The sequence below is a fragment of the Silurus aristotelis genome (genome assembly GCF_946808225.1).
Source record: "Silurus aristotelis genome assembly, chromosome: 17".
Classification (NCBI taxonomy): Eukaryota; Metazoa; Chordata; class Actinopteri; order Siluriformes; family Siluridae; genus Silurus; species Silurus aristotelis.
Window position 1 is genome coordinate 9711065 of NC_139590.1, and position 18572 is coordinate 9729636.

The 18572-nt window shown below is 38.3% G+C and overlaps 2 protein-coding genes across 2 annotated transcripts; both read right to left on the reverse strand.

The window, feature by feature from the left end:
• Positions 1–3988: 3988 nt before the first annotated feature.
• LOC310740028 (uncharacterized protein) lies at positions 3989–8646 on the reverse strand. The gene is made up of 7 exons (XM_083566353.1): positions 8459–8646; positions 7084–7195; positions 6763–6963; positions 6115–6254; positions 5773–6039; positions 5359–5504; positions 3989–5273 (listed from the first exon to the last, which is right to left on the reverse strand). Exons 1-7 carry the CDS (start codon positions 8545–8547, stop codon positions 4849–4851), a joined length of 1380 nt encoding a protein of 459 aa, XP_083422479.1. The 5' UTR covers positions 8548–8646; the 3' UTR covers positions 3989–4848.
• A 3083-nt stretch (positions 8647–11729) lies between these two features.
• Positions 11730–16829, reverse strand: prr15la (proline rich 15 like a). Its single transcript, XM_083566334.1, has 2 exons — positions 16691–16829; positions 11730–12225 (listed from the first exon to the last, which is right to left on the reverse strand). Exon 2 carries the CDS (start codon positions 12204–12206, stop codon positions 11868–11870), a length of 339 nt encoding a protein of 112 aa, XP_083422460.1. The 5' UTR covers positions 12207–12225; positions 16691–16829; the 3' UTR covers positions 11730–11867.
• Positions 16830–18572: the final 1743 nt, after the last annotated feature.

The window sequence follows — 18572 nt, forward strand, 5'->3', positions numbered from 1 at the left end:
CACTGTATGATTATTTTTTTCTTTCCTCCAGAGATCTGTTGCAGTATATTATGTGTAGTATGATAAATCGACTTGAACAATTTGCTTTGTATATCTATAGGTCTTGAAAGGAAAAAACAACAGGTAGACCACCAAGATATTTATGGGAGGAAAAAAACAATGTCTTTTAAAGCTGGGAATTAGGTAATATACAATAGCACTATGATCAATATCAAGGCATAGCTTGCTTCCAAGCAGCCATCATTGTTAGTCTAAGTTGTGCAGTTTGTTTTATGCTATAAAACACCTTGTAATTTAAAACAAAAAAGTACCATGGGGAATATTTTAACAGGAAAGGACGGTTCATATCGAAAGGCAGGTCAAGGTTTCAAAATGAGCTGTACTTGTAGATCATCAGAGAAATATGTGGTGGATGGAAATGTAAGCTTTTAAAGTATGTCAGTGGAAAAGTTTTCACTAAACTGGCTTCTACTGATCGTGTTTACCAGGGTTTCCAAGTAAACTATAAAGCAAAAACAATGTTTTTTTTAGGCAAATTTAACAGAATTGGAATCCACCAACCCACTTGATATTAATCATAAGAGGGCAATTAAATTATTAACATGTTTAGAGAATTTTAAATCTCAATAACTTCTTGTTATCCACTCATAAGCAAAATTCATTATACACAAGCTTGTATAATTTAGCATTGATATCTCAAGGTCCAAGCCGGGGTAAACTATTAAAGATATCAAAAAATATTTTTCAGCAAAAAAACACCAGAGTCTGAAAAATGGAGAAATCAATTCATGCTTCTTCAGAATGTCTTCTTCTTCTTCTTTCGGCTGCTCCCATTAGGGGTCGCCACAGCGGATCATCCGTCTCCATACCACCCTGTCCTCAATATCTGCCTCTTTTACACCAACTACCTGCATTTCTTCCCTCACCACATCCATGAACCTCCTCCTTGGCCTTCCTCTTTTCCTCCTACCTGCTGGCTCCATCTTCAGCATTTTTCTACCAATATAATTCATGTCCCTTCTCTGCACATGTCCAAACCATCTCAATCTCGCCTTCCTCACCTTGTCACCAAAACATCCTACATGTGCTGTCCCTCTAATAAACTCATTTCTAATCTTGTTCATCCTCGTCACTCCCAACGAAAATCTCAACATCTTCAGCTCTGCTACCTCCAGCTCCACCTCCTGTCTTTTACTTAATGCCACTGTCTCTAATCCATACAACATCGCAGGTCTCACCACAGTCCTATAAACTTTCCCTTTCATTCTTGCAGATACTCTTCTATCACAAATCACTCCTGTCACTCTTCTCCACCCACTCCACCCTGCCTGCACTCTTTTCTTTACTTCCCTAACACACTCTCCATTACTTGAACTGTTGACCCCAGGTACCTGAACTCCTCCACCTTCTCCACCTCTTCTCCCTGCAACCGCATCACTCCACTGCCCTCCCTCTCATTCACACACATGTACTCTGTCTTACTCCTACTGACTTTCATTCCCCTTCTCTCCAGCGCATATCTCCACCTCTCCAGGCTCTTCTCAACCTGCTCTCTACTCTCACCACAAATCACAATATCATCTGCAAACATCATAGTCCAGGGAGACTCCTGTCTGACCTCGTCCGTCAACCTGTCCATCACCACTGCAAACAGGAAAGGGCTCAGGGCCGATCCTTGATGCAGTCCAACCTTCACCCTGAACCAGTCTGTCGTACCTACTGCACACTTTACTGCCGTCACACTGTCCTCATACATGTCCTGCACCACCCTCACATACTTCTCTGACACACCTGACTTCCTCATACAATACCACAACTCCTCTTTAGGCACCCTGTCGTACGCTTTCTCTAAATCCACAAATACACAATGCAGCTCCTTCTGTCCTTCTCTATACTTCTCCATCAACATCCTCAAAGCAAATAAGGCATCTGTGGTGCTCTTCCTCGGCATGAAACCATACTGTTGCTCACAGATGGTCACCTCTTCTCTCAGCCTGGCTTCCACTACTCTTTCCCATAACTTCATGGTGTGACTGATCAACTTAATTCCCCTGTAGTTACTGCAGGTCTGCACATCTCCCTTATGTTTAAAGATCGGTACCAGCACACTCCTTCTCCATTCCTCAGGCATCCTCTCCCCTTCCAGAATCCTGTTAAACAATCTGGTTAAAAACTCCACTGCCATCTCTCCTAAACATCTCCACGCTTCTACCGGTATGTCATCTGGTCCAACCGACTTTCCATTCTTCATCCTCTTAATCGCTGCTCTCACTTCCTCCTTACTAATCCTATCTACATCCTGCTTTACCAACTCCACATCCTCCAACCTTCTTTCTCTCTGATTTTCCTCATTCATCAGCTGCTCAAAATACTCCCTCCATCTTCTCAACACACTCTCCTCACTAGTCAACACATTTCCCTCTCCATCCTTTATTGCTCTAACTTGCAGTACATCCTTCCCAGCTCGGTCCCTCTGCTTGGCCAATCGGTATAAATCCTTTTCTCCTTCCTTAGTGTCCAACCTCTTATACAGTTCCTCAAATGCCTTTTCCTTGGCTTTCGCCACATCCCTTTTAACCTGCTGCCGCATCTCCTTGTACTCCTGCCTACTTTTCTCATCACTCTGTCGATCCCACTTCTGTTTTGCCAACCTCTTTCCCCTAATGCTCTCCTGCACTTCCTCATTCCACCACCACGTCTCCTTGTCTTGCTTTCTATTTCCAGATGTCACACCAAGTACTTTTCTAGCTGCCTCCCTCATCACTCCTGCAGTAGTTGCCCAATCATCCGGCACCTCTTCACCACCACCAAGCCTCTGTCTGACCTCTTCCCTGAACCTCACACTACACTCTTCCTCCTTCAGTTTCCACCATCTTTTTCTTCTTTCAAACCTTACTTTCCTCCTCTTCTTCTTCGCCTCCAAAACCATCCTACAGACCACCATCCGATGCTGTCTAGCTACACTGTCCCCCGCCAACACCTTACAGTCTCCAATCTCCTTCAGGTTGCATCTCCTACACAGAAAATAATCCACCTGTGTGCACCTTCCTCCACTCTTATACGTCACCCTATGATCCTCCTTCTTCTTAAAATACGTGTTCACCACTGCCAATCCCATCCTTTTAGCAAAATCTACCACCATCTGCCCTTCCACATTCCTCTCCTTAAAACCATACCTACCCATCACCTCCTCATCACCTCTGTTCCCTTCACCTACATGCCCATTAAAGTCTGCCCCAATCACCAATCGTTCTTTCCTAGGTACACCATCTACCACTTCATCTAATTCACTCCAGAATCGTTCTTTCTCCTCCATCTCACAGCCAACTTGTGGAGCATAGGCACTGATGACATTTATCATCATCCTTTCAACTTCCACCTTCACGATCATCACCCTATCAGAAACTCTCTTCACCTCCACTACACTCTTCCTGTACGCTTCCTTCAGAATCACCCCTACACCATTTCTCTTCCCATCCACACCATGATAAAACAGTTTAAACCCACCTCCAATGTTCCTGGCCTTACTCCCTTTCCACTTGGTCTCCTGAACACACAACACATCTACCTTTCTCCTCTCCATCATATCAGCTATCTCTCTCCCTTTACCCGTCATAGTACCAACATTTAAAGTACCAACCCGAACCTCTACTCTCCTACACTGCTCCTTTTCCTGCCGTCTCTGTAGACGCCTTCCTCCTCTCCTTCTCCTCCTTCGGCCAACAGTAGCCCAATTTCCACCGGTACCCTGTCGGCTAACGATACCTGTGGCGGTCGTTGTTAACCCGGGCCTCGACCGATCCGGTATGAAATTCTCATTTGTGATCCGCATATTTGATTTGGCACGTTTTACGCTGGATGCCCTTCCTAACGCAACCCTCCCCATTTACCCGGGCTTGGGACCGGCACTAAGAGTACACTGGCTTGTGCCCCCCTAATGGCTGGGTTGCTTCTTCAGAATGTATAATAACTAAATATTTGAAAGAAGTCACAAACAAAAGAACTTTTTTTATTCTCATTTAACAAAACCTGTAAGGTATTTTTTCCACAAAAGCATTTTCATAATGCACTTACTCAAAGTCATTGCCGAGCACACACTTCCAAACACAGACTCATTTGTTCATACTAACTCAGTTTTACGAGCATAGACATGTTTAACAAAAAAACGTTTGTTGTAGAACTTTATCCGTTTATAAAATCCATTCACAGCATACATTAGTCACCTCATGTGCTCACACTTGCATCATTAGCCAAACTGGGAGCAACATTCCAGGTTTCATTAATCTTTCTACAAAAGTCAACATCAGTGCAGGTGTCCATCTGTCTCACTAGAAGAAAAGGTAAAACTTGTGGAGTATCATCATTGTAGAATGCAAATTAAAAAGCATGTACTGGCGCTAATTTCATAGAAACAGTGGTAGCCTGTAATGATGGAATAACTTTTTTTAGGAGAGCAAAGTCAAATTATTTTTATTTATATATACAGGTGTCATCAAGTAATTATCATGTAATTCAAATGTAAAGTTTGCTGTTAGAGCAGACAATGAGTGTTGTGCCATTTTTTTTTACATCTCAAAGAATTATGATATACAAAAATAAGTGCAGATTTAGAAATATTGTGGGCCTAAGTAAAGCCATGGTGAGGGATAAGGTTGTTGTTGTTTTTTTTCTTCTTTTTATGAAATTAGACAGCAAGCCCATTTTAGATATTTGTAAAAAAAAAAATTTATACATTAAACAAAACACATCCATAACAAAACGCACTGAAGCTCATGTCTATCTCCTTTCAAGCAAAGAGGTGATGGGCCACAACTGCTATACTAAAACTAATTGATTAAAGCTCTATAGTTATTTGGTTTTTGCCATGCTGTGTGAAAAGACATGAGACGCAGAGCATCTCTGTCTTTTTTCTGGCTGGCTGTACTCATGATCTGGCCCTGAGGTCGTCTTGCTTTGTCTGCCCACTGTTAGCCGTCGTCTCCCGCCAAGCGTGGACCTCCTCCTAGCCACTGGTGTGGACTGGGCAGTAACTAAGAGTCCAGCACACTGAGAACCCCTCCGCATCGTTTTAGCCCTTTTCTTCATTAGGAGACAGCTGTAGCGACCAAAGGCATGCATGGCTGATGCTAGCTTGATAGGGTTGTGCTGGACCCGTTCAATTCCATTAATAAAGTCCTGTGTTGCAGACCACAGGCCTGGCTGTTTCTCAATGATGTCACACAGATCAGATAAGCATGACTTCAGCTTGTCTGTGGGATTGTCCTCCTCTGAAACTGCAAATGAAACTACTTTGATTAACAAAAAATAAATAAAAAAAAAAAAAAACACAAACAGAACTGCAATTTTAGAATATCTGACCTTCTGTGGTGACAATCTCGTGTTCCATGATGCATGTCTGCCCCATCGGATCGGCCGTTACCCAGGTTGTGGTTGTGTCTTGGGTGGGAAGAATTGAGCAGGATGGACTGGATTCTCTGAGAGACTTAGTAACTTGGTGGTACAGCCTGCAAGAAGGCAAAAATAAACAGTTAACAAACCTCATGGTTAAAACATAGAATATTTTAGCTAGAGGGTACAGCTGGGTCCATAAAAGTTATATAACTAGAAAATATCATGTATATTAAAGTACATTTACAGAACTTAATTATTATTAATTATTTAATTACTTAAAAACATTCTTAAATAAAATCTATGAGACTTTATTATATGTTCTTGTGGACTTGCAAATAACCCTAAAAAACTTGTAAGATGTTACCAGATCAAAGTAATTACCTGTAACAGAACTGAATGTCAGGACAAATGGATCGGTCTGCTGATGCATATGCAAAATCCTCCCCGAGTTCAAGCTGAAGGTCGTATTTTAAAACATCCAGGGCTGTAGATGGTGAATGACCGGCTTCAAAAAGCTTCTTTAACTTTTGTATGGCTTCAGGTCCAACATCCTTGTACCTCAATGCATCTGGTACGTGCAAGTTATGGTTGTGCTCATTGGTGATGTGCACAAGTGTCGGGAAAGCTGGCATGTGAGGATCTGTGCTCCTAACCACAGACAAGAAGTCACATAAAATTTCTTTACAGTGTAATAGCAACAGTGCGATTTTCTGGAATACGTACCGACACTGCCTTCCATTGCTTCCCTGTGGGCGATGGAGAGTTATGCTCATCTTTGCAGGACAGTTTGTGTTTTTGGTCCGTCTCCCAGATGGTTCCATGGTGTTCCTTGGTTTTGTGTTGTGATGGCATCTGTAGTCCACCTATATAACACATTTGTTATACAATAATAAACTTTCATAATAAAAAAACAATCTCACTATATGCCAAAAAAGCGTTTTTAAGATTAGGCAGGTCACATATGACCTACTTCAACACTCACTTTTTGTGGGCAAACCCGCATTCTAAGAAACATTTGTAAAACCACACAACTAAATCTCCATAACCAGGAAAATTTGGTGTGCAATCTCACACTATTTGACCATCATTGTCTGCACCAAAACACTAATTCTGAGCTTCTCTGCTCTTTTTTGCATGACCACAACAAATATCTTCATCTTGCTTGGTCTATGCATGAAACTGTGTGTACAAAAATAGAAAGAAGGAATAGATTTTTTTAAATATGGGATAATATATGAGTTTTTATGGTATTGGTGTCAACCCTGCTTGCAGCTTAAAGTATCCCCATGGCTTTTTTTTTTTTTTTCAGCAGCAAAAGATGACCCAAAACTTGAGTGCAATACAAATCAATGTAAATAAGGCAAAAAACACCTTAAAAATAACTCTCTGTCCCTTAGGTGGTCTGGTTCGATCAATCCTCCAGGTGATGGTCGAGTCCTTCACCCATTGCTGCACTTCTTCAACAGTAGATATAGACATTCTCAGGGTGGCAGAAAAATCTACATGGTCCTGAGTCTGCCTTATGGTCGTGTAGTCACAGACATGATATTCATGATTGCATGGAAGCCAGTCCTAATGAAGACAAGAATCATTAGTTACATGACTCAAACACTTCATCTCTAGGTCAGACAAGTTTTGTTTTTAGTTTCTCCAAAAAAAAAAAAAAAAACAGTGTCTAAAAGTTGGACTCACTATTAATGCTGGGTACAATGAGAGGTTGATCTCTGGATTGACGCAATGAAAGCGTTCCTTATTGGACATACGAGGTTTAAGTTTGCCTGAGGAAAGGCTTTGGCGTTCCAGCCTGTGAAAGATACACACAAGACTTCAACCATATATACCACCAGGCAAACATTTACAGTGTACAGTTACTGTGTCAGAAGAAGCGATTACATTTTTAAAAAAATGAAAGAGGCTGAAGATTTAAAAAACAAACAACAAAAGAAAACTGTATAGTTTTTTATTTGCAATTCTATTTTCACTGATCGGACCAGGTTTAAGCCCCAGCACTGCCAATGTGTCACAGTGATGCCCTTGAGCAAGGCCCTTAACTATCTTTACTCAAGGGGCACAGTATCATGGTTGACTCTGTGCTCTGAATCAGCTTACTAACAAGCTAGGATAAGCAAGGAAAAAAATGTCACTATGTTTTAATGTACATGGGACAAATAACATAACTTTTTTACTTACTTAATATGAAAAAAAAAATACAATACAATAAAGTGGGAACTTATTTCTATGGGAACTGATGCTGTCAGGATTTTCATTCCTATCTTATCAGAAACTCCAGAGTATGACGTAGTGTAGTAGTGTGTCATAAACGTGAAATCTAAAGAAACCCCATAACTCATTTCACTTCAACACAAAATCAGCATTAAAATGTGTTCACAGTATAGTGAACCACAGAACAGCCTGAGTTGTGTACACTTTACAGCGTTTCAAGCCTAGCCCGTGATCAACAACTTCTCTTTAGAAACAAGCACAAGTTGTCACTCTCACTGGGATAAAGAAATGCGTTAAAGTCGTGGTCTGGCTCCTGCTGGTCCTCTGGCTATTCTGATGGAAATGCAGTCCCTGGGTTTCTGTACTTGCGATGGCGGCCATTGAAAGCGGCAACACAGACTGCGTATATATTACACAAATATTGTCTCGAAAACCAGATATTCCCTAAGTCATAAAATCTACAAACTGACAAATTTGTGACAAATAACACATAGTGAAGCGCCCACACACCCTCACGAAGAGGAACTGATTCAGACCCAAAACGCGGGTTCAACTGCTAACTTAGCCTATTTGCTAAACTTAGGATTGTAAAAATCATTCACTTCGATATTTTATTTATAGAAAACACTTGTCTACTGACGTCTAATAATTATGAGTAAAATTATAACACGCAGTATTGAGAAATTAATTCAATGCTAATACAATGTACACAGCTAGCATGGTTGCTCGCTAAGCAGGGCCTACTACTTAACTAGGAAATATGAATCATTTAAAATTACTTTTCACACTTTTGAACCCATAAAAATAAAGCAGAAAGAAAAATTAATTAATAAAGTATACTTACACCATCTTACTGTGTGTGTATAGTGCGCTAGTGTTGTCCGTTGTTGCACTCGGCTCGAGTTTGCTGTTTGTAGCTAAAGCGCAAAACATTCACAGGCCATTGCTCCGGGCGGGTGGCATACAGAAGAGTGACCGGTGTAACGAAAATAGCTGACGCTGAGGAAAAAGATTACTCTTAAACACGCATGCGCAGAGATGTAATCGTACGCAGTGTGTTAACGTATAATCTCACAGAATCTCGATACAAATGTTGATACTCTCGCGATACCTTTGTCAGCATCATAATCGGAATCAGCTCTATTGGCCAAGTAGGCCTGAACATACAAGTAATTTGTTTCGGTAAACCAATAATGCATTGTTAACTTGCACCACTGAGCATTGTAAAGCTAAATATAAACTTATACGTACATGTTTACAACGAGAACTAGATGATCAAGTAAAGAAGACATTTGCTTGAGACAGAAAGTGACATTACAGTGCAGTGATTTTCCAGCTGGTTAAAGAAGCATATTGCACATGGACTGATATATCAATACAAAGATTAATACAACCACAATAAGAACACACGTAGACACAACTTAATAATCAAGCATAGAAGACAGTACATATTGATCTAAGAGACCAAGTGACATTATAGTGCAGTGATTGTACAGGAAGGGAGAGAATAAATATTGAACAAATGAGAGAAGATAGAGATAGTGTAGTATTAAATTACCCAGTATAAATTGGGATTATGGACGTCTGTTTAGGTGTTATGTAATGTTTAATGTATTTATTTAGCTGAAAATAAAACCCTGCTGTTTGGAGGATCTTTCCGGCAATAGATAAACAGGAATATAAAAATTAATTTTTTTCTTTTTTTGGACAGAGCAAAACATTGAGAACTGAAACTGGACAGGTAAAAGTTAGAACTTTTTTCTTAAATCTATTTACATTTAATTTGTGTATTAGAGAGAGAGAGAGAGAGAGAGAGAGAGAGAGAGAGAGAGAGAGAGAGAGAGAGAGAGAGAGAGAGAGAGAGAGAGAGAGAGATGGATAAACGCTGACAATAAAAGCCTATTGACTTGACTTGATATGACCTCTTGTGGTCAGACTCAGTCATAACAGTCACTCAGACGTTATCTTCTACATACACTTAATGCATTCTCACCAAATTATAATATTTTATATATTTATATATAAGTTTATATATTTCTTCCGCCATTCTAAATGTAATTTATTAATAATGTTTCTAGTTATTTAAATACACCTTAATTCATTCAACAAGTTCCATAAACCCATATATTGTTTTTGTAAAAACTTTAATTATTCACATTCAAATTTAATTCCATAATCAAAAATATAATAATCTTAGTTATCTACAATTTTGAAAACTGCCTCAGGCTAATGTCAGAATAAATTTGTAATAATAATTATAATGCCTGTATTCGGTGTTATTGTATTTTTTTTTAATTCTTGTTTATTTTGTTTCTTGGTTTGTATTGAAATAAAACTCAAATACAGTATCTCACAAAAGTAAATTCACCCCTCACATTTCAGTACCCATTTTTAGTAGATCTTCTCAAGGGACAAACTACAGAAATGAAACTTGGATATATTTTAGAGTAGTAAATGTGCAGCTTGAATAGCAGTATAGATTTACTGTCCTCTGAAAATAACTCAACATACAGCCATAATTGTCAAAGTAGCTGGCAAAAAAGTTAACACACATCCTAAGTGATAACAGCTGTACTTAACCAGGCAAAATCACAAGTCCTATTCATTATGTTTATGTTTTTGTCTGCTTGACAGGACCATACAAATTTGTGTATCTTGTATTAGAGCAGTTAATATTTGGTGCTTTGTGTACAATTTCTCTCATACTGACCAGTGGATGTTCAACATGGGACCTCATGGCAAAGAACTCTCTATGGATTTGAGAATTAGTATTGTTCTCCACAAAAATGGCCTAGGCTATAAGAAGATCAGTAACACCCTTATACTGAGTTACAGTACAGTGGCCAGGGTCATACAAAAGTTTTACAAAACTCGGAACAGGGTCAATCGGAAAAGGGTCAATCAACTGTGCTTAACAGCAGTTTTCCAAAATAATTACAAACCCAAACACACCGCAAAGATGACAACTGCTCTGCTGAGGAAGCTGAAGGTGAATGTGATGGAGTGGTCAAGTATTTCTCCAGATCTGAATATTATTGAGACGATATACTAAAATGTGGGGGGTGTTCTCACTTTTATGTGATAATGTATGTATTGTTCAAGGACTGGGTGCATTTCACATACACACACACACACACACACACACACACACACACACACACACACACACACACACACACACACACACACACACACACACATACATGCACAAAGGAAGAGAGAAATTATGAGATAATGAGAACACATTACACGCTATTGGAAAACGATTTATTTTTATTAAATATATTAAAACATTTTTCTTTGGATAGTATTATATAACAGCTCAAATCAAATAAAATCTCAAATAGCTGTAAAATATTTTTACAGTTTAATTAAAACCACGTAAGGAACTCAAATAATTTTCATAGGATAGTTCAGTAAACAAATGCAGTTTAAAACAAAGAAAGATATTCAACAAAGTGACAGGTGATATAAAGGAAAGAAAGAACTGTAACTCTGATCATAAGGCACTGAGGTTTTTACACCTGTACTTAAAAAATGTTTTTTTTTAAATGAACAATATTAAAATAAAAATTTTAAAACCCCAACACAACAAGAAAAACACACATTATAGGTTATCTGAAATAAATGGATGTGGATAGAAATTACACCGTGCAAACTGCTTATTACTCTTCGCATGCTTGTGTGCATTGACTGAATCACAAATACTATGCTCTGTATTATTAGTGACCAGAAGTCTAAAATTCACTCAGAAATGTGAGAAAGAACTGAATTATTCGTTCTTGTTCAGTAAACTCAAAGCAATTTATTTCCTGCTGCTGGCTAGTACTGCCTGAATCTCAACACCACTGAAAAAACAAACCGTCCAACAATAAACAAGAGCACATTTAAAAAATATTGCTTTCAACAATGTAAACTGAATGCACACGATGCATGACATACTCATGGCAAACCTGCAGCTCAAGGTCAAAATACAGCTGAACAGATTTAATATGAGGATTTTAGCAGTATCAGTTGCATTTTCAGATGCGATAATGCTCTAGTGATGATTTAAAAACAATCTCCTACCAATTCTTTTAGACCAAACTGCATTTTCTCCACTCTGGACAAATGCAATCAAGACTACGAAAAGCAGAACAGTACTGAAACACAGTAACATGTTTTGCTTGATTGAAATGAGGCCTGCTGAATTTAGAATTTATTCGTCTATGCATGTGAATAGATTTAAGGTGCACAGATTGACATCCCAGCCTTCAATTTACTGTGCTCTGGTTTCCATTGCAAGAGTCTTGTTCAGGGAACAATTCTGGGTTTTCGGCTAACGTTGCCCGGATGCGCTTCTTCTCCTTGAAGCGGCCTGAGTGAGAGACTTTAACATGTCGTCCTTTGGTAGCTGTTTTGTCCACAATGCGTTCAAGACGAGCATTGAACTGGCTGTCGTCAGGTGTTCCGGTCGTACTGCTTGCCCCAGGAGGTGACTCAGCATTGTTACTGTACTCTGCAGGAACCTCATACAACTCCTTGGCCTCAGATTTCTTCTTACGAAGGAAGGTCAGCTTCCACCATGCAGGGGCTGGCTCAGCTGTAGCCATGGCCAAGGAGAGATGAGCCCTGTGGGGAAGAAGAGAATGTGTAGTACTAGTGGTATAGTGGAAAAAAATAAAGATGAAGCCAGATGTGTTTTACTTCCTAAAGTTATGGGTAATCGTGGAAACTGCACTTAAACAGAAAAAAAGTGCAGTTGTTAAGAAGTAAAGGTTATGCAAAACTTGCTTTAAAGATCATATTTGTTCTCTATTGACTTATAACCTGCAGGACATTGCGGTTCCTAGTTCAAAATAAAATGCTGTTCGAGCTAAAGCAAAGGCTGGGAAGAAGCTTAACTTTTACAAGAAATCCAGCCCTCTTTTCTTCAGGCTCAGTGGAGTTACCTGGTCAGAATTTGCATACTGCCTCAGGTGTTTCATGATGCAAAAAATCTCTTGCTCATCACATATACAATATAAACTTAGATTTAACAATTCCAGCCCTGTCAATGTTCCCACTTTGACTCGTTCAGCATGAGAGCTTGAATTAATTCTTTTAAAGTAAATAGATTTACTATTAATTAAGAGAAACCCTCATGGGCACATATGTATATCTCTGTCACAATGTACACACAGAAGTTTATAAGTTGAAGGGAGCTTTATTAGTGGTTTTCTCAAAATGCTAAAACTGCAGTGGGTGGTCCTATGTGGTGCAACAGGTGCATTCTTCCTCTGCTGTCAATCACATGACTATAACCAAACAAAGTTTACATGTAAATTTTACATTTCTGTTTTTTGGCAAATGCACTTATCCAGAACAACTAAAAATTATCTCACTTAAACAACTTAGCAGTACAAGGTTAAGGACTTTGCTCAAAGGCAGCTTGGTGGTGGTCAGACTGAAACTCATGAATTTCAGATGTCCAATAAATTGGTTTCTATGAGCTCCGAAAGTGGAAAAGAAGCTGCTTAGAACCTTATATATATAGAAATAGTAATAGAAAAAATTCAGCTCTGCTAAAAAAAAAAAAAAAAAAAAAAAAAAAAAAAAAAAAAAAAACCATAGGCAGTGAGCAGACATGGCCATTACGATAAAATGTATTTTACGTCATACCTTCACCACCATTTCTGTTCTCTAGTGAGTTTAAAGCCACAATTGTCTTAAGTTAGCTATATGGAGACTGAGCTGGCGTGCAAAGCTGTTGTCTGTAAGCCGAGACCTCAAGGTTTAAGCCGATGTTGGTGACGGTGCTGTTTAATTTTTCATTGCAATTCAATCATTGCCATATGGCAGCGCTATGCTATCAGGAGATCTCTGTTGCAAGACTCAAATTTCCTAGCTATGGTAAAACTCGGCTACATGATCGCAGAATGTTAAATAGATCAAAGGAACATTATTGTTGGTAGTAGAGCTGAGTGGCCTGTACTGTAACCTGTATTATTGTACTGTAACCTGTTCCACCATACCTCAACCTGTTCTACACTATATATATATTATTGCATTCTACTATCTGCCATGTCCAAACCCAAACCCTGATCTTTCTCATATGTTTGTATTAAGGATAAGAGACTATAAACAAATAGAAGCTGAATTAGTCTCTGATGAGTTACTAAATATCACTGAATACTGAGTGTTTGTGTGGTCTATATTCTGATTCATTCTGCCCTTTGTAGTGGTTTCTTCTGCCTGCTTGTTACGTGAATAGGTTTCACAGTGCATGGGCCTGGCTGGGTCAGTGGTTAATCATGTTACCAGCAGAGAGAGCCTGTTGCTGGGGAGTTTGTTAGGCCTATAATAAAAGCACAGAAAAAAAGCAAACACACCTTGTCTCTTGCACACATACACACACAGATAAAGCTGCAGCATTGTACCTGTGTCTGTTCAAAGAAAAGGAGTGGACTTGCTATGGGTGGTTGCGCAGCAACAGAGTGGTGATTTCCATACTGTATGCTAATACGCATGGTTTCTCTGGAGGCTTGGACTTTTGGCCTTTCATGTTTGGGAAGAGACAGAAACCAAAGGTGGGCCTCTTTCAAACCAGAAGCAATTTATATTAGCTTTCATAATTTGTTATTTTTCCCATGCCATGATGTATTAGTATCTTATCAGATTCACCAGAATTTCGAATGAGATTTTTTCAACCAGATGAATAAAGATCGAAATGTCCATGTTAATTTGTTTACACAGACAATGTGTCTCTGAATCTTGTTTATAAGGCAAGTTAGAACTGGTGAATTAGTGTTTATTATCCATTTCATAAGGTTGCATCATTCATATTTCACTTAGTCAGACTTTTTTTTACATTTCCATACATTTTCATGATGCTTATCTGGTTTTTAGTTATTACTTTATGTTTTTACATTAGCATTATTGGTTTATGCAAAAATATCCCTAAATTCTTCATTTTTTCATATAATTATTCTAGCTTTCAAATTTTTTAATCTTGTCATTGTGTCCCAGTTTATTAAAACCGCAGAGCTTCTGGTGGACGATGCTGATATCAGTAATAAAATATATATCTTTTTTTATATTTCAAGTTGACATTTGTGAATATGAATACGAATATGAATATGAATGTACACTATGATGTGAAGACAATGAGAACACTTTTCAGTACTGACAGGCTGTGTCTTGATACAGTTTCAAAAATCACTCTTAATAAATAACAAATCAGTTTTGGTCAATATAATGTTATTAGACACATTTATAGCGTTATTAGATATAAACAGGCTTCATGACTTATGCGATGACTTCAATTATAACTATTCTGTCAGGAATATATTTAATGTGAAATATATTAGTTTATAGATTATCAAAGATACCGAACATAGAATAATGATTCTAATAAGCCTCTATGCCTCTCTGTTTGAGTTTTTTTTTCCTCCCACACACTACACCTGACTTGTTTTCAATCAGACCCTGAGGGTATGTTTGCTTAGAAAAAGATTGCTGACCTTGGATCAAATGAGGCTTTTAATATTAAATTAATGCAGGCATAAAGCCATGCTAGATCAGCAGTTCAGTTGCTCTGGTACTGCAAAAAAAAAAGTTTTTGATGTCCATAACACAACAATTCTGTATTGCACTGATAGGTGTAAAGATTGCTGTTGCCTAATTCCGATTAATAATTTGGAACGTGACAGTGAAACAGTGATTTTATTTTATTGTTCTGCTAAAAGATTATGATAAGAGACAATTACTTCCGTGATTTAGTTTCGATGGCATTATACCTTCTAATCATGCTGTCTGATCTGGCTAATCATGCAAATCCACTAGAAATTGGGCAGCTGAAAGGGTTCACAGCCATCCTGCACTACTCTATAAACTTCATATCATGAGCACCAAAAGCAATGTATTAATACAATAATGGTGTTTTTGTGTGTGCTATCATTTAAAAATCGTCTGTGGTAATATAGAACATGCCTGTTGGTTGATAAAGTGCTTAATTATTGAATAAATGTCTTCCTTTTGCAAGGGGAAGACGGAAAAGCATTAAATTAGATTGTAGATTAAAAAAAGAGCAAATGGAAATTTGGGTCCAAGCATCAGAAAAGGCAGTGTTTTACAAAGTCTGTAAACATATAGGCTTTCTTCTGTTCACTTCTTATCTCTGGAGAGATAGACCTACTGTAAATATTTACTAAATGTGGGGCAGGAAAAAGAGATTGCTCAGGCACAAAGTGAAAAGCTAGTGTTTAGAGGAGATCAAAAGCAGCCTGGTTGACCTGTATAATGACACACAGGAGATTTACCTCTTATTTGAATATGAATCTTTAGGAAGGTTTTTGGATGTGAATGAAACACTGGGCTAAAGTAGAGTTTACTTTTTCTGCAAAGACTCAGAGAACAATTTAGGTCTAGCTAGAATTATACTTATTGCAGAGTTGTAGAAATGACTCTTGACTTTCATTGTTCACAATAATGCAGATGGTACATAAACAAGAAGAACATTTTAAAATAAACCTATCTAACATTGGAATTCAATTCCAGTCCAAACCCACAGGTCATGGCTTAGACTGGAGAAGAGGCCTGAGCTGCCACACCATTTGTGATGTCATTTCTTTCCAGATCTATTTCCATTATTTTATTCATCAATTGTATTTTATTCATGTTATACTAATGAAGTGCTGCTTGGTTACTGTTTCAGGACACACAGACTTGTAACAAGCATTTCATGAGTGGTGGCTCCCAGTGTTCTGTGCTGGTAAGTTCAAGTTAAAAACTTACTCTGGGCAGTTAATGTGTGATCAAAGTCTCACTTTGACCAACGGCTGACAGAGGACTGTCTCATTTAATTATATTTAACATTTTATATATATATATATATATATATATATATATATATATATATATATATATATATATATATATATATATATATATATATATATATATATATATTTATATGAACCTATTAGATCTATTATTTATTTTAACCTGAAACAATACTATTTATATTATATTAAACTACACATTAAAAAGACAGTGGAGTAAATAATAAACTTGGGTTAAATGGGCTCTGTTGACGGATGCTTGCAGATAGTCTCACCTGTGCAAGTAAAAAGTGCGTCACAAAGGCTGTGGTTGCTGTCTTTCCTCCAGAGGTTACTAGCCTTAAGTTTAGTCCTCTCGATGCTGTTTACAGTCCGATCTACCGAGTGAGATCATTGCCCTCTGTTGATGACCTGAAATCTCTTTTTTCCTTACCTTTTCTTCTCCCTCTCTCCCTATTCTGTCAGCTTCGTGTACACTTTTCTCTCTGACATCCAGGTGCATGTTAACAGGTGCACACTCCTCCCACTGTACTGCTCACGCACACACACACACACACACACACACACACACACACACACACACACACACACACACACACACACACATACACACATACACACATACACACACACTCACACATGATCATAGAAAGCAAGCCAAAAGGCCCCTCCTCCTACTTGTGCTTGAGTAAATAAGGTCATAATGACAACAAATGAAGACAAAAACTAAATGAGTCACATCTGTACCTAAACCTACACTCAGTGTGCCTGATCTTCCTGTGCCTGAACAAGGGCATTTAATTTAATCAATATAACATATAAACAGGTGCAGGGCTGTGTTCAACAGTCCACATATTATCCACATTAAATTAACACAGAACTATAATCACTAAATCAGTTCCATCTGCTCTTAGAAACACACTGATTATATTTCCACAAATCCAATAAAGAGACTATAATTAATCTATGCTATTTTAGCTTTCAAATGAAGTCCTTGAGTCTGTCCAGCAGAGGGCAGTCTGTCAACCACATGCCACCTGCTCAACACACACAGATGCAGCTTCCAAAGCTGGCACACATCTCTGGCATGAGAACATATGGGGTAAATTTGGTCACTGACCAGTGACCCGGCTAGTGCCTGTGTTTAGAGTAAAGTCATTAAGCAGTTGGTTTTCTCTGTTGTAGTCAGATTTGGCCGAATGGTGGCTAGCTTAATCCTGCTTCCCGCAGTGCCCGTACCCAGACTGTAGGATTAGCCTTAATATCAAATAGCCAAAATTATTTCTCATATAATATATTACAAATTATTATATTAAAACAATGAATAAAGTAAAAGTAAAGGTCTTTCAAATAACTATTTATAAAATCAGATCAGATGGATATTGTGTTGTATTGTATTGTATTGTATTGTATTGTATTGTATTGTATTGTATTGTTAAGATTGCAGTTACATAAGGACCTACAGTGCATCCGGAAAGTATTCACAGTGCTTCACTTTTTCCACATTTTGTTATGTTACAGCCTTATTCCAAAATAAATTAAATTAATTATTTTCCTCAAAATTCTACAAACAATACCCCATAATGACAATGCGAAAGAAGTGAGTTTCAAATCTTCGCAAATGTATTCAAAATAAAAAAACGTGCACATAAGTATTCACAGCCTTTGTTCAATATTTTGTTGAAGCACCACTGGCAACAATTACAGCCTCAAGTCTTTTTGAGTATGATGCCACAAGCATGGCATGGCCAATTTTTTGCAGTTTCTCCCATTTTTCTTTGTAGGACCTCTCAAGCTCCATCAGGTTGGAATTCAGAAGCATCAGTGCACAGCCATTTCCCAATTTCTCCAGAGATGTTCAACCAGGTTCAATTCTGGGCTCTGGCCCGGATACTCAAGGACATTCACAGAGTCGTCCTGTAGCCACTCCTTTGTTATCTTGGCTTTATGTTTGGGCTTGTTGTCCTGTTGGAAGATGAACCGTTGCCCCAGTCTGAGGTCCAGAAGGCTCAGGTTTTCATCAAGAATGTGTACATTACTCTGTACATTGCTGCATTCATCTTTCCCTTGATCCTGACTAGTCTTCCAGTTCCTGCCATTAAAAAATGGCATGGCCAGGTGAATAGCGGAGCTGGTTTCCTCCAGACATGAAGCTTG

Bases quoted from the DNA above. Each gene is read 5' to 3' on its own strand.
- LOC310740028 (XM_083566353.1), bottom strand. From the start codon at position 8,547: ATGTTTTGCGCTTTAGCTACAAACAGCAAACTCGAGCCGAGTGCAACA. The intron at 6,255-6,762 runs GTGTTTTTTGCC...TGTGTTATATAG, and splicing joins GACAGAGAGTTATTTTTAAG to GTGGACTACAGATGCCATCA. The intron at 5,274-5,358 runs GTCAGATATTCT...TTTCATTTGCAG, and splicing joins CGAGATTGTCACCACAGAAG to TTTCAGAGGAGGACAATCCC.
- prr15la (XM_083566334.1), bottom strand. From the start codon at position 12,206: ATGGCTACAGCTGAGCCAGCCCCTGCATGGTGGAAGCTGACCTTCCTT.